At 37.5% G+C, this 27,298-nt stretch overlaps 1 protein-coding gene and 1 pseudogene across 3 annotated transcripts in view; both read left to right on the top strand.

Annotated features, from left to right (window-relative positions):
- RPS6KA2 (ribosomal protein S6 kinase A2) overlaps positions 1–27,298 on the top strand; it is a 599,568-nt gene that overhangs the window by 443,821 nt on the left and 128,449 nt on the right. For all 3 annotated transcript variants that reach the window (XM_044005229.1, XM_044005231.1, XM_044005230.1), the window contains 3 exons: positions 1,453–1,534; positions 24,826–24,906; positions 26,589–26,668. In XM_044005229.1, the coding sequence (XP_043861164.1) occupies positions 1,453–1,534; positions 24,826–24,906; positions 26,589–26,668 (243 nt within the window). The remainder of the gene's footprint in view (positions 1–1,452; positions 1,535–24,825; positions 24,907–26,588; positions 26,669–27,298) is intronic.
- Positions 4,533–5,009, top strand: LOC122756112 (annotated as a pseudogene).

Raw genomic sequence — 27,298 nt, 5'->3', positions numbered from 1 at the left:
AACAACTTCTTCTGACCTGCATAGGAGTGCTTGCCTTGTGCTAGTTCTTTATAAAATAGTCTTTAAGGTAAATGTACATTTGGTATTCAGGCTACTTAGTCAGCCCACTAGAGTTGCACTCTGCATTACAGTTTGAATGCTTGGAAGGAAGTTCAGCTGGAGAGAGGACCTCAGTGTCCAGTACCTTATCTTGCTAGGTAATCTTCAGAATCTTCCTAAGACAATTCAAAGGAAGTCATCCTTAGGCCACATACAAAGCACTGTATCATATTATGGACACCAGAGTTTAAGAAGGACATTTATAAGTTGGGAAAAATCCAAAGAAGAGCACCCACTATGGAGAAGGGGCTTAAATCCACATCACTATAATTATCTGGAGATGTTGACTCTAGTGAAGAGAAAATTCTGGGATGATGTGATAGCTGTCCTCAAGTATTTGAAGGGTTCAAAAGTAGAAAATAGATTAGATTTGTTCTACCGGATCCCACACAACAGAATAAGGAGCAAAAGGTAAAAGTTTAAAAGAGGCAAACTCGGGCTTAATGATAGGAAAAAAATCCTAACAATAAGAGCTGCCCCAAAGTGGAATGGGCTGCCTGGGTTTGTAGTGGCCTCCCTTTCATTGGAAGTCTTCAAGAAACGATTGGATGACCATGTGTTGAGTATGTTGTAGTAGGGATTCTATCTAGGGACTAAATGGCCACCGAGGTGCCTTCCAACCTTCAAACTCTGGTTCCGGTTGATTTTTGTCATACCAAAGCCATTAGTTTTCCACCCGACATTAAGACTCTACATCTGCAGACTGGCATTTTCATTGGATGTCTCTCCACCCCAATACCTACAGTTCTGTCCTTCCTCATCTCTGTCCCTGGATTCTTTCAAGTCTCAGCTAAAATTCCACCTTCCATCAGAAGCCTTTCTCCATCCCTATTAATCCCAGTGCCTTCTTATTGCTTCTTAGCTCCAACTTCACCCTTATTCATCTTGTTTGTACATAGTTATTTACATGATGTCTACTATTAGACCATGAGTTCTGTGAGAACAGGAATTGTTTGTGTTTGGGGGGTGACTAGATTTGGGGGGTTGCCTTTTTTATTTCTAGTGCTTAACACAGTGCTTGGCACAATACAGGCACTTAATAAGAACTTATTGACTGACCCAATATCCATTTTTAATTAAAACATTTTTAAATTAAGCTCTTTGCTAAAACCACAAAGTATAAGTATTAAGTGTCATTATGAGTAACTATATTTAAAACAGTGATAGAAATTGAATAAGATTTAAGGAGCTATATGGTTCAATATTTTTTTTCATCAATCCATAATAATTTGCTACAAAATCCAATCTTTTGCTATATTTGCTAGTTTTTCAACTTATTCTTTCTTTCCAGTGCATACATACCTTCTTTAATGACTTGTCTGCCCAATGACTACAAATGTTTTCTCTCCTTAGGTGTTTCTTGTAAGGAAGATCAAGGGTTCAGATGCTGGACAGCTTTATGCCATGAAAGTTCTTAAGAAAGCTACGTTAAAAGGTAACAATTCTGAAAATGAAATGATGTATTCAATTGTTTACTGCTGTGAATTCTATTTTGCTTGGTGTCTGTGGGAAGTACAGGGTGTATTAAGTCTTGGAAACTTCCAGCCACAATCACTAAAGCAATATATACACTTCTGGCACACTGCGCCTGATTGGGAGTAAACAGTATTTAAAACTAGTTTGTGGATGGGGAGAAGATGTTCTAGTCATTTCAGTCATTTTCAGAAAACGTTTTGTATGGAGCATCCCCACCTTGTCTCCTTATGTTTAGTTGTAAAGTAGCACTTTAAGAAATGCGCAAAACTCAGGGAGGAAAAGGCAAGTTGTGATTATATGAGATACCATAAATCAGCCTAACCATCACACAGCAGTGGCTTGCTCGGTGTACAAGGAAATAGATTTCATTGGTTTTGTTATACTCCTTTCTAATGCCTGTTGCCATGTTTTGGAAATGTAACTCAACAACTTTTAATTCAGATTTATTCCCTCTTTCTGTGAATGTGTGAGCATTTGGAAGCAAAAAAAAAAAAAAACCCAAGGATATTTGTATTAGCTAAAATCTTGCTCTTTATTCTATCACTAAATATTAACTGAATATCTACAATGTTCAAGACACTGTTAGGTCGGTGAGATGTAAAAAGCAGAATACAATTTGTTCTATGCCCTTCCCCCTAAAGAGAAAATCCTCTATAAAAACAAGCTGTAGTCAGGGAAGTAGAACAGTAGATGGTTCCACAGGGGAAAAAGCAAGATGCAAGTAGACAACTTCTAATTTCAAATAAGTAAGAGGAGAAGAGAGAAAAGAAGAGGAAAGAAGTCTCTGAAAGTTACATTTTTTTGTCCTACAGATTATTTCATTCTTTTTGTCTTTTATATAATAGTCATTTCCCAGTTTACCATAGAACCCCATTGAATTCTCTCTTATAACAAAGAAAAACAATTGAGCAAAACCAGCTACCATGTTATTCATATCTCAGAGAAAATGAAACATTCAACATCTGTAGTTTTTCATCTTCTACCTAGTGAAGGATGGTGTCAAAATATTGGACTTGGATTTTTGTAACTTGACTTAATATATAGGAATAAGAGACTCATGGCCAAGAATAGATTATATCTAATATGAAGATATTTGCCTAGAGATTTATAGACCAAATCAAGAGGTTTTTTGAAAAATGAAAATGAAGAGGGGAGGAAAAACTTTCCCATATATGCACCGAACCAATGTTATTATTTTAACATTTGATTTCATTTAATTTTTTGTTACATTTTAAGTTCCTAACTATCTCCTCTCCCTCTTCACCCCACACTAGAGAATGCTACCATTTGGCACAGATATATGTAAAATGGTACTATACATACTTCTATTTATTACTTCTTTCTCTAGAAGTGGATATCACCTTCCTAGATAGATCCTTTGTAGTTGGTTTGATTATTTATAATACTCCAAATAACTTGGCCATTCACAGCTGTTTTTCTTTTATTTTTAATATAAGTATTTTATTATTTTCCAGTTACATATAAGGATAGTTTTCAACATTTTTTAATAGGATTTTTAGTTCCAAATTTTTCTCCACCCTCACTTCCCTCTCTCCTCCCCAAGAAGGAAAGCAGTCTGATATAGGTTATATATGTACAATCACATTAAACATATTTCTGCATTAGTCATCTTGTGAAAGACACAGCTGTTTTTCAAGCAATATTGCTGTTACTGTATACAATGTTCTCTTGGTTCTGTTCATTTTGCTCTTCATTATTTCATTCAAATCTATGCAAATTTTTCTAAGATCTTTGAGCTCATCATTTCTTATAGCACAGTAATAGTCTATCACAATCATATACCCCAACTTGTTTAGCCATTTGCCAATTGATGGGTATCCCCTCAATTTCCAGTTCTTTGCCACCAAAAAGATAGCTGCTAAAAATATTTTAGAACATATAGGTTCTTTTCATTTTTCTCTGATCACCTTGGTAAACATACCTATTAGTGGTATTTCTGGGTCAAAGGGTATATAGTCAGTTTAATAACTCTTTGGAGATAATTCCAGATTGCTCTCTTATACCAACAGTGTATTAGTGTCCCAATTTTTCCACTCTTCTGACATTTTAACCAACCTGAGATGTCTGAGACGTTATCTCAAAATTGTTTTACTTTGCTTTTCTCTAACCAATAATGATTTAGAGCATTTTAATGTTACTAAATATAGTTTTGATTTGTTTATCAAAAAACTGTGAGTTTATATCCTTTAACCATTTATCAATTGGGGAACAAATGTTTTTGATAATAATGACAACATAAGAAGAAATGAGAATAGTGATGCAGTAATTCACAGGAGGTACTTATCAAAAAAAAAAAAAAAAGTAGTACTAGCACCAGCCTTGGATTCAGGAGGACCTGAGTTCAAATGTGACCTCAGACACTTGAAACTTACTAGCTGTGTGACCCTAGGCAAGTCACCTAATACTCGTTGCCCTGCCAAAAAAAAAAGAAAAGGGAAAAAAAGAAAGGCAGTACTAGTATCCATGACCTCAGATAGCTTTACATAAATATGCAAGGCATGAGTAATAAAGTACATTATAAATCTCACCACATGATACAAAGGGATAAATTCAACCTCATAACTATTACTGAGACTTAGTGGGATGAGATTCATGACTATAATATCGAAGCTAAATCATTATACTTGGGTATGTTGTATTTTTTTTTCAAAAGGAACCCATTAGAGTTTTTCAAAACGATCCTGAGACATCTTATATAAAGATAAAGCTGTTGTGAAAAAATATCCACAAACCAGAGAGGGAAGCATGGTGAAGAACCTTTAAGTGAAGATCAATGAATAGAGAAGTAGGAGATTTACGGGATGTCCCAAAAATCTTCATGCAGTTTTAAGCTATTAAATGTAAAAGCTTTAATAAAATTAAATTTAGCAAAAATTAAAGCTCTTTAAGGTATTAAAGCTTAAAACTGCATGGAGAAAGCCAGCGGGCGGGTAAAGATGGCGGAGAGTAGCCACCGGGGCAACAAGAGTAGCGGTAGCAGTGGCGTTGGCAGCGCGGGCAAGGGGGCGGTGTCTGCGGAGCAGGTGGTTGCTGGCTTCAATCACCTCCGACAGGAACAGAGGGGCCTAGCATCCAAAGCAGCTGGGCTGTAAATGGAGTTGAATGAGCACAGCCTAGTGATAGATACACTGAGAGAAGTGGACCCGACCCGGAAGTGGTATCAGATGGTTGGGGGTGTGCTGGTGGAGCGAACTGTCAAAGAGGTGCTGCCTGCTTTGGAGGGTAACAAGGAGAAGATTCAGAAGATCATTGAGACACTGACCCAGCAGCTTCAAGCAAAGGGAAGGGAGTTGAATGACTTCAGGGAGAAACATAATATTCGGTTAATGGGTGAGGATGAGAAGCCAGCAGCCAAGGACAATGGGGAGGGGTCCAGAGCCAAGGCCAGCTCAGCTGGCGTGCTAGTCTCCTAAGAATCAAAGACCTCTGGTGTGTTTTTTCTCCCATGCCTCTTACACATACCCTTTATTATTATTTTTCTTTGTTGCTGCTCTTGTAATATTTTTGTTAAATAAATGGTTTGGTCGCAATGCCCCCCCCAAAAAAAAAACACTGCATGGAGACTTTTGAGACACTGTGGTGTGGTAGTAGTTACAAAGCACCAATACAGAAGCAGAAAATGGATGATAAATTCAGATCATAATTCTGACACTGATCTATGATATATGGTAGTAATAGGAAATATCTATCTAAATAATAGCTATCTAAACTTCTGAAGCTTTGTCTCTGCTAAATCAAACAAAGCACCTTATGGACTAATGATTTCCTTGGCAATAATTTCATTCATTAAATGATGAAAGAAATGAAGGAAGCAGCTCTTCTAGGTCCTGTTCTAACTAATAAAGAGGGCCTTATTTAACTTGTTTTACATATAGATGTAGATATAAATATATAGCTTCATTGTCTTAATTGAATTAAGGTACAAAATGATTCTCTAGTTTTCCATCTACTAATATATATTTTTTTTTCCTTCAGCAGGGCAATGAGGGTTAAGTGACTTGACCAGGGTCACACAGCTAGTAAGTGTTAAGGGTCTGAAGACAGATTTGAACTCAGGTCCTCCTGAATCCAGGGCCAGTGCTCTATCCGCTGTGCCACCTAGCTGGAGGGCCTTATTTCAGAGGAAAATTGTGATTCTAATTGTGGAACTTCTTTCACCTGCTCCAGTGCAGTAGAATAAAAGTAAAGCCCTCCCCAAAGTGGAAAGTCATTCCAACTTGCTCTTATCCCTTCACATGCCTTTTATTCCACCAAGGATAATACTTTGTGATGTCTGACTAAAAGGTCTGACTTTATCATGTATGCTGAGAATTCAGCCTTACATTCCTCACACTCTAGTAGTCCATGAGGATTCTTCACTTAGGACTTATTCTTATCCCATCATTCCATGAACAGTGTGCTTGGACTTTTTGAATTAGTTATTATAGTGTAGGAGCTCTATATGCACTGAAAAAATAAAATTTCAGTTCAGTTATGCTTCTTTAAAAGTTATACTCAAGAGGCAGCTAGGTGGCACAGTGGATAGAGCACTGGCCCCTGGAGTCAGGAGTATCTGAGTTCAAACTCGGCCTCAGACATTTGACACTTACTAGTTGTGTAACCCTGGGCAAGTCACTTAACCCCAATTGCCTCACACACACACACACAAGTTATGCTCAGAAGTAAACAACATATTTGCATTTTATTTTCATGCTGTAGTTGTTTTTTAATTGGCACACCATGAAGGAAGAATGGGAGCTTTTTTGTTCTTTAATCTAATTAGAATTTAAAATATTGAGTTAATCTTAAAACGAAATCTTTATATAAACTTAAAAAAGGTTAGACATGGTTGCTTTCATGTCAAAATGGCTGCATAATATGTTTCTCTTAAGACAATTTTCTATGGGTTTTGATGCCTGTGTATCTGTGTGTGTATATATGTGTGTGTGTATATATGTGTGTGTATATATATGTGTGTGTATATATATGTGTGTATATATGTGTGTGTGTATATGTGTGTGTATATGTGTGTGTGTATATGTGTGTGTATATGTGTGTGTGTGTGTGTGTGTGTGTGTGTGTGTAGAGACACACACACACATACTACATCAGACTTTGGAAGCTAATTCCACTCATCCACATTAGCCATCTTCCCCCAAATCTTTTTTTGGTTTTTGCAGGTCAATGAGGGTTAAGTGACTTGCCCAGGGTCACACAGCAAGTGTCAAGTGTCTGAGGCCACATTTGAACTCAGGTCCTCCTGAATCCAGGGCCGGTGCTTTATCCACTGTACTACCTAGCTGCCCCCCTTGCACCAAATCTTGAGACTCTCTTGCCCCTAAAAAACTAAAATAATAACAGGTGAATATTCACTCAAGTTCGAGAAGCACTATTAATGTCCTTCTGTTTTAATTGTAGATGGATTGGTGTATGTAAATGGAAGAAGAAAATATAAGTGGCTCTTTAAGTCTTACATTTCAATGGGTTTGAGGGAAAGATCTGGAGTTATAATATTAGTGTTCATGGTGATATTTAATATTTAAAGATATTTATTTACTGATGACTGCATACTCTAATTTAGGCTAATCTAATTCCAATTACACCATAAGAGTTGAGCAGAAATGCATTGGGATTCAATGTATTTGGATACTACTTTGGGCTCAGTTACCAAGTAATTGTGTGGACTTGTCTCAATGCCTCATTTTCATCATTTGTAACATTAGATGGTTGAAATAGATTATATCTAGATTTAAAATTCTTTGAATCTAAATCAACTAAATACTCTAAACCAGTTTATCTCTCTGGAGGATAGGAAGTAATTGTGTCAAGAGTTAAAAAGATAACTAGGTGGCACAATGGATAGAGCACTGATTCCAAAAACCTGAGTTGAAATCCAGCCTCAGAAACTTGCTAACTGCATGAGCCTGGGCAAATGACATGGCCTCTGTATGCCTCAATTTCCCCATCTGTAAAATAATAATAGCACCAACCTCCCTGTATTGTTAGGAGGATAAAATGATTAAATGCTTTACAAATCTCAACATACTACATAAATGTCAGTTATTATCATTAAAAGGTGACAAAGTAACTGAGGCCATAGAAATTAAGTCACTTGCCCAAGGTAAAACAGTTAGTACATGACAGAGAGACTCCAAATTCAGCTTTTCCCACTGCACCATGCTGTTTCTGTTGTATGAGAACTTGGGAAAAGACTGAAGACAGTGTGCTGCTGTTCTGCTTGACAACAGTTTGAAAAACTAGAAAGACATCAAAAGAGGAAATATGGGGAATTTAAGCAGAAAGGTTATTTTTGGTAAGTCAAATGAAAAAAGCAGCTTTTTAAAGACTTAATTTTAAAACTCCAGATTGTTTCTCCCAAAACATTGATGATTATCATGTGTGCTGAAGTGAAAATTGTTGTCAGTGGGATTCCATATAACTTTTGGCACAAAGGATAATAGCTTGTGACAGCTCTATTTTATCTTTAAATGAGTTTAGAATTGTTACTTTCCTGCCCCCTCCTTTTTAAATGGATGGCGAATCATTCCTAAAGGAATAGTCAAATGCTTGAGGACAGCTGCAAGTGTAGTGCTCTGATAGATAGTACTCCCCCACCTCTATTTCCCTTAGTATTCTCCCCACCTGCCCATAAAGTGACTTTGCCTATTACTCAGTTCCTTGAGGATTTTTTAAAATTGTTTAACTTCCTTGAGGTTGTAAAGTCCATGTTTTCATTACTCAGTATTGGATTGTAAGAGGTAAAAATGTCTTTGTAATGGATTCCACAGGACCCAGCTTGTTATATTGTAATAGAACATAATTGTTATGTTATAATGGAATGTGATTGTTATGTTGTAATTTCGTTAGGATGAATAAATTGCCAGAAAACCGATTCTCCCCTAATAGGAGCCAGATGATGTGGACCAACATCTAGCCTCTCTGCAGTTGATTAGCAAAGAGGCAGCTAGGTGGTACAGTGGTTAAAGCACCAGCACTGAATTCACTAGGACCTGAGTTGAAATCTGGCCTCAGACACTTGAAACTTACTAGCTGTGTGACTCTGGGCAAGTCACTTAACCCTCATTGTCCCATGAAAAAAGAAAATAAAAAGAGAAAAGAACTTTGAATGGAATGAGGGAATAAGGGAAATGTCATATATACACCTTTACCCCTAAACCCAAATCTCTCAAAGCTTATCTAGCTTTTGTGGGAAATTTGTGAGATTAAGTAGATTTTTAGATAATTGGGATATTTGAGTTGGAAAGGGGAGAATGAGTTAAAAGGGTAATTGTTACCTTAAAAATTTATCTGAATGAGGAGCCTCCTCCTCTTCCAGGAGAGAATAGATTAGTAGGGATTTCTTCATCCTCACTTTCATGGCCACCATATAAGCTCAGAGCATGATAGAAATGAAGATGAAGGCAGTCTAGCCCAATCACCCCATTTTGCAAATGAGGAAACTGAGGCACAAAGAAACTGACTTGCCAAAGTGAACATATGGAGTAAGTGACAAAAATCTTTTCCTCCTCTTTCTCTCTTTAATCGTATAAGCAAAAGTCATTACCTGGGAGATATGTTCATCATGATGCTGAAATACCTACATCAAAGTCTTCCTTTTTTTTTTTTTTCTTGTTGATTACAAAGATGCTTGGGTTTTTCTGGCCTCAAGCCAAAAGACTTTCCCTCAAAGCTATAATCATTTCTCTAGTCTTCCTTTTTTACAGAACTTCTAGAAATCATACATATGGTCCCCACCTTAATTTCTTACCCTCATTCACTCTGCAGATCCTTGGAGTCTCTTTTTAGATGCTTCACTGTGCTAAAACTCCTCTTTCACAGGTGAATAATGTTCTCTTTTTAAATTAAATTCACTGATTTCCTTTGACTTTTCTAAAGCTTTAATTCTGTTGTCTATTCCCTCTTTCTTGACACTGTCATGCCTCCATTTTTATGACTTGTTTTTCCTGCTACTCCTTCTACGTCTCTGACCTTTTCTTTTCTTTTTTTTTTCTTTTTTTTTTTTAGTGAGGCAATTGGGGTTAAGTGACTTGCCCAGGGTCACACAGCTAGTAAGTGTTAAGTGTCTGAGGCCGGATTTGAACTCAGGTACTCCTGACTCCAGGGCCAGTGCTCTATCCACTGCGCCACCTAGCTGCCCCAAAAGAACCCTTCTTTTGTTTGTTTGGTTTTTTGGGAGTGGGGCAATGAGGGTTAAGTGACTTGCTCAGGGTCACACAGCTAGTAAGTGTCAAGGGTCTGAGGCTGGATTTGAACTCAGGTCCTCCTGAATCCAGGGCCAGTGTTTTATCCACTGTGCCACCTAGCTGCCCCCGTCTCTGACCTTTTCAATGCTATCAATTCACTATTTTCTAAGTAACCCCAAGGCTTTATCTTTACTTATTTATTTGTTTTGTTTTGTTTTGTGAAGCAATGAGGGTTAAGTGACTTGCCCAGGGTCACACAGCTAGTAAGTATCAAGTGTTTGAGGCCAGATTCGAACTCAGGTCCTCCTGACTCCAGGGCCAGTACTCTATCACTGCGCCATCTAGCTGCCCCTTGCCTAGACTTTTAATAGCCTCCAACTAATGTAAGGAAGATTCCCCTCCTAGAAATATGCTTCTTTTCTACCTATTATATAAGTATCATGGGGGCAGCCAGGTGGCGCAGTGGATAGAGCACCAGCCCTGGATTCAGGAGGACCTGAGTTCAAATATGACCTCAGACACTTGACACTTACTAGCTGTGTGACCCTGGGCAAGTCACTTAACTCCAATTTCCTCACTAAAAAAAAGAAAAAAAAATTTATATAAGTATCATGAACTTGGAATCTTCTAGCTCTGACTATAATATATCTTGACAGATTTCATCCAGCAATTTAAAATCTCAAAGGTCTTTCTTTGAAAAAAAGGATTTTAAATTTAATGTATATACATAATTAAAAACTGATCATATTGGAGTAATTTTTATTAAAAGACTAATTTGTAGGGGCAGCTAGGTGGCACAGTAGATAATGCACCGGCCCTGGATTCAGGAGTACCTGAATTACTAGCTGTGTGACCCTGGGCAAGTCACTTAACCCCCATTGCCCCACAAAAAACAAAAACAAACAAAAAGACTAATTTTTAAATCATTGCTCATCAGAATGAGAATTAGCCCAGATAGCTATGCTATATTAATTAGCTCTAACAGTTTCTGGTGTTAAATCACACACATATACTACAATTAGGCAATGAAGACACATACCCAGAAGAGAAAAGAATAGGGCTACAATTTTTTGATAGTGAGAGGATATACAGTATATATTGAGAATTAGAAGTAGAAGATTCAGCTTGCAATGAAAAAACCTATGGATTCAGAAATCCTGAGTTCAAATCACACTTCAGAAGCTAAGTACCTGGATGACTTTGAGCAAACTTCTTAACATTACTGGGATTCCATTTTCTCAGTTGTAGAATAAAGAGCTTAGACAAGATAGTCCAGGGTACCTTCTATCTCTTTAATTCTGCTCTTCAGCGTGCTGATATCACCTTTCTTTTCATACTTTTTATTACAAACATGATCTTATTATATGGCAAAGAAATAACAATCCTTTTCTCAGGGCTACCTTAGGTCATGCTTGCTGAAGTGCTTTAGAGCACCTATTTAGGAAAAAAAAGTAGCAAAAGAGCTTTTGAGCTATTCTGCCCTCAGGAGGGAAGGACATCTTATGTCCTCTGAGTCCCTCTCCAAGGTAGAAAAAAGGGGGGAAATAGCCCTTTCCACAGTGTGAGGCTTCAGAAAGGAAGAGAGAAGAAAGGAGGAGGAAAAAAATCTTTTAAAGCTATCCCTTCCACATCCTAACTTTCCCCATGGTGGTTTCAATATATCTTAGGTCTGCATAAAAAATCAAATAATAATTTGGGAAGAGTTTGAGGGAAGCTGCAGATGACACAGAAAAAGTTTAGAAACCCAGAAATGAATAAAATATATGTATAATATCATATAACATCGACATATTTTATCTTTTAATACCATAACCATTCAGACTTCTCTGAGACGAAAGGAAAGCCAAGAATTTTTACAAGGATATTCCAGGTTGCAGGGAGAACACCACTAACCCCTGCAATGTGGAAGGGATAACTGTACTCTTCAGTATGAATACATCTTTCAAACTGAAGAAAATATAGATATCATTATCATGCTTTAATTTCCCATGCTTAGGGTATACATTCTAGCCTCTCTCTCTCTCTCTCTCTCTCTCTCTCTCTCTCTCTCTCTCTTTTTCTTTTTTCAGGGCAATGAGGGTTAAGTGACTTGCCCAGGGTCACACAGCTAGTTAAGTGTGAAGTGTCTGAGGCTGGATTTGAACTCAGGTCCTCCTGAATCCAAGGCCAGTGCTCTATCCACTGTGCCACCTAGCTGCCCCTCTAGCCTCTCTTAATCCACTTGTCATTGCAATCATTTGTTTCTTTGCTATGTACATAAAATAGATGGCTACACAAAAGATCATTATAGAACATGTAGGTACCTTTTTAAAACATCAGCTTAACTTATTGTGTAAATGAGGCATGGGGGCAGGGTGAAAAAATGGAGAAAGGGAACACCTGTGGATCCCATTCTTCTAAGTTTTCAGTCACATAATTACAGGTTGACCCTGCATGGTATTTCTGGGCCTAGTGTCTTTTCATTGTGTTTTCATGCTAGGTAAAGTTTAGCTCTAGGATTGTGAATTCATACCATATGTGGCAGCTGGGTGGCACACTGAAAAGAACAGTGGCCCTGAAGTCAAGAAGACCTGAGTTCGAATTTCACCTCAGATACTTACTAGCAATGTGACCCTGGGCAAGTCACTCAACCCCAGTTGCATGTATACACATATGTATATATGTATGTGTATATATGTGTGTGTGTATATATATATATATATATATATGGTTCTCAATAAAGAAAAGTAGTTGGCCACTATAGACAGTGAATTTGTGAAATGTATTTCATGCTAAGATATAATATGTATAAAATTCTAAGTAGGTTTAAAAGAGAAATAAATTTGGGGATAATGAATAGACTAAAGACCTTATCTCATACTCTACTAAATAATTAGGGGCCATTCACTATCAGCTCCCTCTTCTTCCTTTCTCTTCTAAAAACTCCTTCAGATCATCTCCTATTTTTAATTCCTTTATCCCAAACTGCCAAGGGCAGTCACGTAGCCTCAATCCCATCCACTCTCACCTTCTCCATCTCTACTTTCATCCCTCTGTCTCACTAATCACGAATATCTCCCTATCTAATGTTCTTTTCCTGCTGCCTTCAAACATGCCCATCTCCTCCTTACTTAAAAACCCTCATTAGACCCTACCATCCCAATAAGAGACTGTTGTCTCTGTCCTCTCTCAGCCAAACTACTTGAAAAAGCTATCTACATTTATTGCCTTCATTTCCTGTCATCTCCATCCCTTTTAAACAATCTGGCTTCCAGTTCCATAACTCAGCTGAAGTTGTCCTTTCCAAAGTGATCTCTTAATTGCTAAATCTAATGGCCTTTTCTTGATCCTCTTTCTTTGTGATCTTGCATTTTATGACATTGTTGCTCACCCTCTCTTCCTGAATATGTTCTCTTTTCTCTTTGTTTTGTTTTTGGTGGGAGGTTTGTTGTTGCTGTTGTTTGGATTTTTTTAATTTTGTTTTTGTGGAGCAGTAAGGGTCAAATGACTTGCCCAGGGTCACACAGCTAGTAAGTGTCAAGTATTTGAGGCTGGATTTGAACTCAGGTCCTCCTGAATCCAGGGCCGGTGCTTTATCCACTGCTTCACCTAGCTGCCCCCTTGTTGTTGTTTTTTGATGTGGCTTACTCTTGGTTTTCTTCCTTCCATTCTAACTGCTCCATCTAAGTCTCCTTTGCTAGATCATCATCCATAACATGAGTCTGTGAGTGTACCACAAGGCTCTGACCAATGGTTTTATCTCTTCTGACTCTACTTCTTTCTTGATGACCTGGGCAGTTCCCTTACTCTTCTTTATCTCTGTGCAGATAACCCACAGATCTAATCCATTCTTCAAACCCTAGTTGCACTCCTGAGATCCAGTCTCCATCACCAACTCCCTAACAGATGTTTCTAATTGGACGTCCTGTAGACATCTCACACTGAATTCATTATCTTTTCCCCAAAACCTACCCCTATATAGAACTTCCCTATTTCTTTCAAAGGTACGGTGATCATCTTTCTAAATCACCCATGTTTGCAATTACCACGACATCCCCCATCAGTCCCCTTCTCTCCACTCACACAGACAAAAACCTAGTTCAGATCCTCATCTCCCCTTGCCCATAACTGCAACAGTTTCTTAATCTGTCTGCCTCAAATCTCTCCCCCTCTCTAACCTATCTTTCTCATGGTTGACAAACTGAATTTGCTAAATCTGACCATGTCATTTCCCCTACTCTAGAGGACATTCCAGATTATTTTCATTGCCTCTAGGATATAAATTCCTTCCTAACCTTTTCCCGACCACCTTTCCAATCGTATTATGCATCACCACTCTTACCACACTCTGCAATTCAACCAAACTGGCCTTTTATAATTCCTCTCAAACAGCAAGCCATCTCCTATCTTTTTGCTTTTGACCTAGCTGTCCACTATGCTTAGAATGCATTCTCTCTTCACTGCTATATTTTAGAATCTGTTTCCTTCCAGACTATGCTCAAACACCACTTTCTACATGAAGCAACTCTACATTTCCCCCAGCTCCAAATGCCCCCTTCTCCAAATTACCTTGTAGATATATAGAGATAGATACATATTCTTATTCTTATTAATGTATACACTATGTCCCTGATTGAATGTAAGCTTCTTGAAGGCATTGTTTGATTTTTTTGCCTATGAGTAGAAATGTAAGCTCTTTGAGGGCAGAACTGTTTGATTTTTATCTTAGTATGCCAAGTGCCTCTCACAGTGCTTGGCAAATAATAGTTGCTTATTAAGTGGCTAATTTATCATCTTCGTGGAGCTTACATTCTATTAAATTCTAAAGCATTTCAACAAAGTAACGTGCAGACTTTTTATATTATTTATTGTGAGGAGAGAAAAGAAATCTCTTAATGGCTATTTCTGCAAGAATGGTAAATGAGATTAATATTTTGTTGATTAAATGTTGGTTACTCCATTTTATTTACTTTGAGTACTGAACAGCAACTAAATATAGCCTTGGTTCTTGGATGTTGAACAATAGAACCACTCATCCAAGGCTATTCTTTTGTTGAGACTTAGATTTCTCAAAGCTGAAAAATAATTTTGAAAATGAATTTTCATTCAGAATCCTAAGATTTAATCTTGAATAGGATGCAATTTTGCCTTGAGTACCTTTTTTATGCGCTTTGAAAAGAAGTCTTGAAAATAAATGCTCCATCAGAACTGTGATTTTGCTCGACATTATTTAAAGAGATCCCAGATGCTGTACGTTATTCCAGCCAGCCAACCTTTCCAGAAATTCTACAGCCTTCTTGGCAATGAGCATGAGCCTATCATTTAACTATGTGATCTTCAGGCTATCCTCAATGTAAAAAAGATATAGTCACAACCTCCTCAAACAACAAGCATCTATTAAGTACCTACTATGTGCCAGGAGTAGGACAAAGTCTGTGTGACAGTAGTGACCCACAGTCTCCACTGCCAGGTCTATCTTGCTAATTCATAGCATTTATGGACAGTAGCCAGTATCAATAAATATTATACTTTCTTTTTTTGAAAACCAGACAACTATGTTGGTGATTCACATTCTGCTTGATATGTCTGGTTTCATAGGAGGGAAAAAAATCAAGGGGTCAGAGTGGATAACAAGCTGAATGTGAATCAGCAACTTAGCAACCTTCCTAATGATTAATGGATATTGGCCACAGGAAAAAAAAATTAATGACTGAAAATCAGACTAGACCTACACATACTGGAATAATGATGACAGGTCCAGTGAGAGGTATTCAGGAAAGTGGCCCACAGCACTTGAAGACTTAGTGCTAAGGGAGCATGCTCCTTTCAAAAGAAAAAAGTGATTAGTAGTGAAATTTACATGATTCATCCTACCTACTAAAACGAGTTGCCAAAATGCCTCCATGTTTTGCTAGCAAAGAAATTATGCCCTTCACACTGGAATGAAGCTCATAGTTAGCACCACATTTGTCACATCCACCAAGGACCACTGCAATGCACCGTTATATCTGGGACCTGTGCTGAAGGATAGATGAAAGTCACAGCTGGTACAGAAAGTAGCAGCTTGCCTTATTGCATAAAGTAAACCATGAAAATCACATCACCCCAACCCTGCACATCTTGTGCTGGAGACTGACATACTGTTAGCTCAAGTTAAGCTCTTTCAACCACATATTTAAGGTCTGCCATTAGAAGAGAAGCTCAAACTTGACTGAGATTTTTTTTCTTTTTGCTTTTCTAGCAGAATACCCTGTTATATTATAACTTTAACATGTCAAATAGAAAAAGAAACATACTGGATTACAATCAGAGATTGAAGAATTTCTTAGATTCCTAGAATTTTAGATCTGGAAGGAGCTTTAGGGTTCACCCATACCAGTGCCTTCCTTTTAAAAACCTTTCAACAGAATCCATATTACCAAAATTTCCATTTAAGTTTATTTTGACAAATCTCTACCTCATCTATCTGCAGATGTCAAGAAATGAAAATGGAATATCATGATTCCTACATTTTATCATTCACCCTGATTCAGTTGTAGTGGGAGAAGGAAGAATATCTTCTTTAATTTCAATGCAATAGGGGCAGCTAGGTGGCACAGTGGATAGAGTACCAGCCCTGGAATCAGGAGGACCTGAATTCAAATCTGGCCTCAGACACTTAACACTTACTAACTGTGTGACCCTGGGCAAGTAACTTAACCCCAATTGCCTCACCAAAAAAAAATAATAATAATCATTTCAATGCAATAAATATTCAATAAGCACCTACTGTGTGCAAGGTTCTATGCCAAAGTCTAAGAATACAAAAATTATATATTCCCTGTCCTCATGGAGCTTATATTCTGTGATATGAACAAAGAATATGTGTATATGAGATTAATTGAGGGATTAAGTGGTACAACTGGGGGATCAGGAAAGATTTCACAATAAGCTCAAGTTGACCTACTATCTTAGTTTATACTCCTAGAATAAGAGAAGTACAATGGAATTCAGCTGCCAATGTGTAGTAGCTTATACAAATTAAGCATCAATTACTTCTCTTTCTATATAACAGAAAATAAAATGCTTGCTTTCTAATTATACTTCCTTCTCAATGGAATTGTGCTACATGGCATTGTAATTCAAATGGCAGATCTATTGTCTTAGCCATCTTATTCTGTCCCTAAATATTTCACTGGAAGTCAAGCACACTACAAAGTTGGCATGTTGAGAATATGAGTTTTGCTCCTCTTCCCCCAACAAAGCTGTAATAAGTGACATGCAGACCTTTTTGATGAGCAGTCTCAGTAAACCTAGCTTATCATCTAAGCCATACATGTCATGGCTATGTTTGCTACAGCTAATGGGTATACATGTGGCCAGTCTTACAGATCTGAAGTTACCCTTTCCCAAAAGATTCCACTTTGGTATGATGTCTTTATCAACATTCCATTCAAATTACACAACTCATTTCTTTGTTTGATTCTTTTACTGTTCTCATAACTACAACAGCTGCCCTTGGAAACCTGAACCCAAGATGTTATCTTCATTTTAAAATATCTCTTATCATGTCTAGTTGTTATCATCAAGACTGTTATTGAGATGAGGACATAGCAGCTAGATTTGGGGTTGGGCTTGAACCAATCAATCAACCAGTATTTATTAAGCATCCACTAAGTGCTAATATGCCAGGCAATGAAAATACAAATAAAGTCCAGACTATTTGGATTCAAATCTGGCCACAGACACTTGACACTTGCTAGCTGTGTGACCCTGGGCAAGTCACTTAACCGTCATTGCTCCACCAAAAATAAAAACCAACCATAAAATGTATGAATATCAGTCAAGTCATAGATTCATTGCTGTATCAGAATGTAGATGTGCCATATTCCCCCTCCCATTAGATTGTAATCGCCTTGATTGCAAGGATCATGGTTTTGTTTTTCATGTCTACAACTTTGAACTTATGCATATGAACAGACTTATTAGGTATTTCATAGATAATTTTTCTAAAAGAAAAAATCACAGATACTTGACATATTGATATGTTAGAACTATCAACAGAAATATTTTAACTTGGTTTCTATCATTCCTGACCCCAAACTAAACTCAGTCTAGGTGATCCCCAATGTGCTTTAGAATGTACTTGAATCATCTTAATATTAAGAGCTGAAAATACAGTGCAAAAACAAAGCTCTTCGGGTGTGATCCAAATAAGTTTAAGATGTCAGCACCCAATTACAAGGGCCCCAGTTACCCCAGAAAGATACCTCTCATTTGCACTATTCTGGCCACTTAAGTTGGAGTTAAAAAGAGACTTCCCCGCAGAGCTTCAGAAGATTCTGGGTAAAATAAAAATCCTGCTCTGCAGCAATATCTTCATAGTATCAATTTGCTTTAATTAGAAAAAAGGTACAAAATTGTTGAAGAAGAAACAGATTTTCTGCCAAATAGGTATTTTTTACATGTTCTCCACCATGGGAAAAAGCTTCCTGGATCACTGAAGAACCCATTTATCTAGGACAGCTACTCAGATGGCTGGTTGTCTGAGAGAGCATGCTATTCTTCATTTAATTTTAACTGGATTCTATGTCAGCAAGTTGTCCACAGAGACTTTTTATTGAGTATACTTATGTAAGATACTGGGGTTTGTTTGCATGTAGATAACTTGGTTACTGAAAGGGGCAAGGAAAATATATTGCAAAAGAAAAACTGATAAAGTCAACAAAATGGACCACAGTCTTTCAGGTAAAATATTGAGAAGAAACATAGATGATTCTCAGGACCAGAAAGAAAACTGCCTCTCAGATTAATGTAATGAGAGGAGCTGTTTGAAGAAAGAGCAAAGACTGAAGTAACAAAGGCTGGAAGGCATTGTAGCCCACTAGCTCATTTGCATGTGACTGTCTTTAGGTTTATAACAGAGTAATTCTAAATAACTAGGAACTATGGAACAATTAGATAAGTATTATGGAGCTCATACCAGACAGAAAGTTGGATTTTTTGAGCTTTACCTTATAAGATAATGATGAGTTATTATCCATAAGGAGATTTGGATTTGAAGCATTGAAAATTTAAGAAGCTTGTTGAGGGGGTGGAGGAGGGGGATGTGAGAAGTCAGAAAAGAAGCTAGAGGAAGAAAAAGATAAAAGAAGCAGGCAAGTAAAGTGGGAGACAGGAGTAATCACAAGAATCAAGGGACAGAGGACAGAAGACATGGTGATGGGAGAAGCTGATGCTTCAGATGCTTTGCAGGAGCCTGCTGATTGGAAGAGAGGTTTTGCTGATCAGCTGGAAAAAGGTGGGGTCAGATGAGAGAGTTCAATTATGATAATTGGAAGAAAGCCAATGCCTACAGAGCTGTCTAATTAATTATCCTCTAATGTCATCTACAATTTGAGAGAGATGAAAGTTCTGGGGGTTCCTGATTGTTCTCTGCTCCCTTCTGTGGTTTGAGAAGGGAAGAGAAGCTCAACATTTCTTTTGTTCTGAGTTGTACTTAGTGGAGAAGGGGCCCAGTTTTGCTAGATGTTGGTTAGAGGAATTAGAATACTGTTGAATAAAAAACCGGCTGGGCTTATTATCAGCATGTAGACAGCTAACTTGATGAGCTACATAATTCTATAACTTAAGAGAACTACTTGTCACTGAGCAACTGCTATGGTGATACTTTTTTATATTTTTTTTTTTTGGCCAAAAGAGTGTAATCCTTTCTCATCATCCTGTTAAGAGTGTCTGTGAACTAAAAGATCATCCCACTATTCATCCACTGGAGATCAGAAGAGAAAAGTCTCTGCCCAGCAGGAGAGCTGTGAGATCCAGAAAGGGATCATCTGGTGAAGAAGTAGCTTTTTATGGTGCAGAATGTTCCTAAAGGGACTAAGCTCCTTGAGACCTGCAGTCCAGAATTAGGAATTGCCATGTGAACATAAAATTATCTACTTGTGCCTGCCTGTTAGGTTTCTTTCCTTCTAATCCCACTCTCCCCTACAGACACTGTATTCATTGGTAGGAGAGTTTTACCCAGGTTTGCCCATAGACTGTGATGTTCTGATTATTCCTGATTTTGTCTGCTCGTGTATAATTGTAATGTCTGATTATTCTTGCTTTTCCCTTCTGTTGAGTAAATGTTATGAACATTATTGCTTTTGTCTTATCATTAAGTATTTTTTTAACATTTAAAAGTTAATAGTGTCATGGTGATTTATTTGGAGATCACATGGGGGATAGATCTCAGGAGCTACCATGGCAGGTAATAGAAATATATACTCCCACACCAGGGTTACCTCTAAGACCCTATGGGACTCAGAGTTATATTAATGCATAGGCCTTTTGGGGAACCACAGCCATGTCATAGTGAGTACAGGTCAGAGAGAAAGGATGAGGGTCTACACCAAGCCTTAGCTATACCAAAAAGGGAAGAGATGCCTGATCACAGGTATCATAGCAATCTTCCCCTTCCTGGAATAAAACTTACCCATATATCTTATATATTTGTCTCCCATTTTTTCATTTTTACTTGGAGAAAACCTTCCTGATCTCACTGTTTTCATCTAGATGAGACATTTTTTCTCTTCTGTGAAATGAATAAGCTATAATGTGATTGTCATCCTCTGCTTCTGGAGATGTTTCCTTAGTTGTTCACAGTAACTGTTGCTACTACCTCCTATAATTCATTGTAGCAGGTGTAATGTATAGGTACTTTGTGGTTGCTTTTGCCATGTGGTAGGTGTGTGGATTGTGGAGCCATACAATTACAAATCACATAGACAAATAGCTTCTAAGATTCCTTCCAGTTTTAAAGCTATGATCCTATGAGGCTGGGTGTTGGAATTTATAATATTTCAAATCATATGGGGAGGTAGCTTGATGGGGGAAACTACTCTAATGAACTAAGTGGGGTATTGGTATGAGGCTTTGTTCTTGGATAAACATACTTGCTCATTTCTATTAATGAGCTGCATTAATTTTACTTAGAAGATGAAATAGTAAAAATGTTTCTAAATCAGAAAGCACATTTGCATTTTAATATGAATGTGGAGTTAATAATAAAGTTTGTTGAACATTTAGAAGTCATATGTCCACAGATTAACCATTCAGTCTAACATTAATTTAATGCCTCACTCATACAGATGTAACACTGCATTGTAATGAATAGATAGCTGGGCTCAAAAGTCAACAAGACCTGGGGTCAAGTCTTGCCCCTCACTTGCATTGGCTGTGTGACCTTGGGAAGTCATTTAGTATCTCGGTCTGTCCAGGCAATTTTAGGACCATATAAGTTATAGAATAGTTGCCCATCTAAATCAATATTTTCATGCAAGGAATTCCATGTGCCAGTGAAATCACAGGTCCAGACCAACAATTTGAAATGTACTGTACTAAGTGCTGGGGGTATGAAAATTGTGGGATCAAAGGTTTAGAGCTGGAAATAGCTTTACAAGTCATTGAATCCAATCCTGATTTTGCAAACAAGGAAATTGATGTTCGGTCCAATTTATTCTTCTATACGTCATTAGATGAGTAATGATACAATCCTTGCTCTCAAGTAGTGTGCAATCTAATGAACAGATATGACAAAGATATAGTCCTGATGATCCATAATCTCACTGGTGGAGTTATTCCATCAGTAATACAAATCCCACTCATCCAGGCCAATTCGCATTCCTGTCCTCTCATAAGCTTGCCACAAAGGATTCACCCCAATAAGTGAAGGGCCTTCCTCAAGTTCTCTTGATACTGTGTGGCTACCAATGGATCCTATGGGCTTCCCATCAGCTATCATCCCACACTCTTGCTAAGTGACTGGTTCATCTTTTTTCTGTTAGTGTATTTCTTTGATGATTTTTTTTTATGGATCCAGAAAGGGATCATCTGGTGAAGAAGTAGCTTTTTATGGTGCAGAATGTTCCTAAAAGGACCAAGCTCCTTGAGACCTGCAGTCCAGAGTTAGGAATTGCCATGTGAACATAAAATTCTCTACTTGTGCTTGCCTGTTAGGTTTCTTTCCTTCTAAGCCCACTCTCCCCTACAGACACTGTATTCATTGGTAGGAGAGTTTTACCCAGGTTTGCCCATAGACTGTGATGTTCTGATTATTCCTGATTTTGTCTGCTCGTGTATAATTGTAATGTCTGATTATTCTTGCTTTTCCCTTCTGTTGAGTAAATGTTATGAACATTATTGCTTTTGTCTTATCAGTATTTTTTTAACATTTAAAAGTTAATAGTGTCATAGGCTGAAAGTGTTGGGGCTACTCCTGGTGCCAAACCCACCACTGATAAGCACAGGGCCTTTCATCTGTTCCATTTCCATTGTGGGCCAATTTGCCCCTCCTTAAGTATCCTGGTGGGCTCTCTACTCCCAGGATATCAGAATCTTCCTACCAGACAATGCAGACACCCAATCAGTTTATCCCACTGTTAACTCAGAATTCCAGAGCTCAAGTGACCCACCAGCCTCAGCCTCCTTAGTAGTGGGGATTACAGGCAGGCACCATCAGCTTCAGCATGATGACATTCTTTATATTGTTTCTCCTACAACACTCCTTATTAGTAATATGTTGTAGCCCTGCTCACACTCCCCATGTAACTCTCCACTGCACTATATATAAAAATCATCAAAAGACAACATAGAATGTGAAAAGATAAATCCATACAAAATACTCTAGTAATTTTTTTAAGAGGAGAGATTATTTTCAGCTGGGCGGATAAGGGAAAGATTCATTCAGGAGTGGTAGCTGAAATGGATGCTGAAGGAAAAGAAAGATTTCAATATATGGAGATAAGTAGAAAATGCATTGCAGGAATATGGGGTGTCTTTTATGAAAGATAGGAAGAGGGAAATGGGAGGGTGAGTTTGAAGATTAGCTATTAATCGGATGTAGTTATAAACATACATAAAAGGGATTAATATGAAGCAAGGAAAAAAGGTAGTTTTGAGTTAGATTGTCAAGGTTTTTAAATACCAAGCTTTGAGGTTATAGTATATTTTATGCTATATATAACAGACAGCTGCTGATTACTTTTAAGCAGGAGGGTAACTTAGTCAGACAGACCTGTATCATGGGGAAAATTTTGTGGATACTGAGTATACAATAGCAGTAGAAATGGCACCTATTGTTTCAGTGGATCAATGTAGATTAACTCCTTTGCAACTCAACATCTTAGTTGAACTTGACCCTGAGATATGTGGGTCTGAAACTGGTCTTCTATCCACTGCACCAGATTGCATCATTCAATGATGATGCTGATGATGGCAACATTTTCCCCCATAGCACTATGAATTAGGCAATTTATAGAGATGCACTTCTTTTCCAATTATATCAACCTCTTACCAAACCTCAGCCCTACCTCACTTTTCTCTAACTTTCACTTTATATAGTATGATATAGCTTAATGGTATACACCGCTTAAAAAATAATGTATTAAAATTCCTTACAAATGTTTAAGTGCGATATAAATGTTAGCTGCTATTATTGCTCTTATTATTATTTGATGACATCAACTGACCCATTAAACAAACATTTTATTTAGCATCCTCTACATTCAGAATACAACTTGAAGGCAGGTGAGATACAAAATTTAGATAAGACATACTCATACCCTCAGGGAAGGCTATGCACTGCGACTAACAGTCTAATTGAGGAAAAAATACACATACAAATGATTTTTCCATTTTTGCCAGGGAAACCTAAACAATTGTGGGAATGGCCAGGTGAGCCCAAAAGGTACAGTTCCCATGCTTTCAGCCCATTTTTTACAACTGTGAAATAAAGGAGTTGGTCTAAATGATCTCCAGTGTTCCTTCCAATCATTAACATTCTATAAATCTATGACCTCTATGATCTATTTTGGGAAAGAGTACTTTGGGAAGAGTAGGATCTTGGTCCATCTCCTTTCCCTGGAGTTTGTCTTCACCCAGCCTCCTACCATATCAGCAGCCTCTTGTACCTCTACCTACATTCCCATCAATCTCAACATCTTATTGTTTATTGGACAGTTGTTTCTAAAAGTGAATGAACATTGGCTGTGTAATTCAGTAGTTAACTCAAAGAGGGTTTTGAGGTATATGTGGATTTATCAATACAACCAAAAAGCAAGAAAAGATGGTAAGACCAGACTCTATTCTCCAGCCTATTGAACAGATTCTGAAACACAGTTACTATGATAATAAGGAGAAAAATGATCTCTAAACTCAAGGATCATTACTCTAGAGACAAAAATGCTGCCTGTTATTTGAAATTGCATTCTAAATACAAATGCTCAGCAAGCATTTTCACTTCTGAACCCAGGGCTCAGTCTATAATTATTTTGGGTAATAGTTTCCATTCATAACCCTTGCTTCATTAAATTCTTCCCAACTTAAATTGCCTTTGTTTTTCTTTTACCTCCCCCAGAGCATTTGTCATCTGTGGGTTCAAGCTCTACAGACTACCCCTCCCCCAGCTGTTACAGTACATTAGTGTAAATGATGCATTGTCCTTTCATCCAGGATGTTATGAATAGAGCATTATAGGAAGGAAACAGGACACCTGAGTTCTAGTCCCAGGACTTCGCAATAATTAACTGTGTTACTTTGGGCAAGTCATATAGCCCCTTGGGTCTCAATTTCCTCAGCTGCAAAAGAAGTGAATTCAACTGCACAATCAGCTCTGAAAGGTTTTCTGTTATTTCATCTAGGGGGATTCTAATAATGAGCCCTCAGGATTGGAAAGTAGGGTCATTACAGATTATAGAAGGTATTGAATTCTAAGTTAAAGTGGTTAGACTTTATTTAAGAGGTAAGAAGGAGCCATTGAAGGAATGAGCACTTTGAATGTGGCCCTGTGATTATCACATATGGGCATGTATAAGGAAATGATTCTACCACCACCTATATCAAAGTCTAAGAGAACACTTGACTATGTAGTTTGATTATGCTTTTGACTATGGATTTATGTAAACCTCTAAGTTTTCCTTATTTGGGAAAGTGGGACTGCTAGGGATAGCTATGCTTTTAAAATTGGTTACATCTAAGTTTATACCTTCCTTTTACATGAAAAGTCTACTTCCTGCCTTCTGAAAGTCCTTGTTATTGTGCTTTACAGTTCGAGATCGGGTAAGATCAAAAATGGAGAGAGATATTTTGGCGGAAGTGAATCATCCTTTCATTGTCAAGCTTCATTATGGTAAATATAACTTTAAAAAGTTACAAATGGTTGTAAGGACTTGGGGCAAGTTACTTAAAATAAAAGAACTATCAGAAGACCAAAAGAAGAACATTCTAGTTAATGCATAGAATCAAACTCTGTCTGGTAAATTGGTCCTTCTGCCTAACTCTCTGCTTCTAGTCGCTTCCCCTTTAAAAAGACAGAATGGCCTATTTATTGCATCACCTACTAAAAGACATTTCTTTAAATGGGAACAACTCAGAATTAGGAAATCCATTTTTATCTTATCTGATTGTAAAATTCTTATGTATTCTAGCTTGAGTGATTTCAATATTTGTTCCTGTTTTTCATAAACAAAATGCCTGAGAAAATCATAATGGGTAAATGATTCAAGGCCCAATAATTTCATAAACTCATTTATGCAATTTTCTTTACCATTTTATCTTCCCTTAATTAGGGGATTTTTTACAGTTGCAGAAAGAAGTTCCAAAAAATGGATATGTCAAGAGACGCTAGTGATGCAATATTCTAGTTATATTTTTACTTGAGTCTTAAGGATTCTCCTTTATTTTTAAGTCTTAAGGTTTCTCCTTTATTTTAAAGGCTTGGCAGTGACTTAGGGCCTGCAATGCTGCAAGATAGAGCAGAAAGACAAAAACTTGTAAGGGAATAAATTTGGGGGGGGGCGGAGATTATTAATGAAACTAAAGTATAAATGTAAAACAGAAACAAATGGCTTTAGGGAAAAAGAAAAGAAGTCATCTTTCAGCTCACAATACTGGTTAATAATTTCTTCTTAAAGCCATCAGAATAAAAAACTGAATATATTTATTTAGACATTCTTACAAATTCAAGTGTGGTGGTGCATGCCTGTAATCATAGCTACCAGGGAGATTGACCCCGCTACAAACTCTCACCTAGTCTCCTGGGTCACCAAGGCAATGCATTTGCAGGACAGTTCATAGCTGGTTGTGCTATCTGCTACCTGGATAATAACAAGGATAATTAACCACACTAAGTGTTCTAATCATAGACTTAGTTTCATTAGCATGGTGCCATAACCAGCTGTGCTAACCAGTCCCAGATGCTTCCATAAAAGAAATAACAGTGACGTCAACCACAATTATAAAGAACACAGTCCTATGGAAGGTATAGGGATAAACAGAGCATTCTCCAACCTAAGGTCTTTTTTCACTCAAACTTATGATGTTTTAAATTGTTGCAGTACCATAATCTTCACAGCCTTTTCCATTTAATGTACTTATTAATTATATCAAAACATATACATTTATCAAGTATATTGAAATTAAGGTTTATTATTAAACTTGAATCAGCTGGCTATATTCCATATTCCCCTCACTCCTGCCCATGACCTATCAACATCAATAATAACACAGGTTCTTTTGTAACGAAAAGAAAAAGGAGTAGGAAATACTAAAACCCTAGTTGTTGTTTTTTTTTAAAGAAGGTAGAGCTATTGATTTTAGACCATTTTATCTGTTTTACCCACCCTGATATCCTTTCTCCCACTTGAATTCCTGTATCTTTTCTGAAATGACTCAGTTTTATAAGTGGATCTTATTATTTTGATCAAAGAGAAACTTTTAAGTACAAAGAGACAAGTCAGAATGAATGAGTAATATCCAATCCAAGGAGACCTTTACAACTGATGGACTGTCCTACCTTCTTTCCCAATACAGCCTTTCAGACGGAAGGAAAACTGTATCTAATATTAGATTTCCTACGGGGAGGAGATCTTTTCACCAGACTCTCCAAAGAGGTAAGCTTGTAAGCTGTAAAAGACATGAGCTGCCGTAGGTTTCCTTCTAGAATTCAGGTTAGAACTGTTGGGGATTCGGGAGAGATTTGATGACGTGAATTTGTTTTGTAAGGAGAATGTCACGGGGCAATGCAAAAGAGACACGAGACCTAGCATTGCTGAGAGACCATGAATAAATGACTCCTTTGTGTCTCTGTATGAGAGTGACAATAATTAGGCTTTCTCTACTGCCCTTTTATAGAGAAATGTGAGCTTCTTATTCTGATTGCTATCTGACGCTGTTTCCAAATTGCTTTGTGATCCTTATTGGAAGGATGCTTTGCTACCCACACCAGGTGAAAGTCCTTAATCACAGTTTATTTTCAGGGACATCTATTCAAGTGCTCCACAATATATGGAAATAGAGGGCCTGCATGTTCACTAGTAATTCTAAATACAACAATAATAGCTAATATTTTTACAGCAATTGACTATGTGCCAGGCACTGTGCTAAGTGCTTTACAATGATTATCTCATTTAATCCTCACAACAACCCTGAGAGATAGGTACTATTGTTATCTCCATTTTATAGTTAAAGAAACTGAGGCAGACAGAGGTTAAGTGCCTTTCCTATAGTCACACAGCTAGTAT

This window comes from Dromiciops gliroides, chromosome 4 (genome assembly GCF_019393635.1).
Source record: "Dromiciops gliroides isolate mDroGli1 chromosome 4, mDroGli1.pri, whole genome shotgun sequence".
Taxonomy (NCBI): Eukaryota; Metazoa; Chordata; class Mammalia; order Microbiotheria; family Microbiotheriidae; genus Dromiciops; species Dromiciops gliroides.
This window is presented reverse-complemented; position numbering and strand designations above follow the sequence as displayed.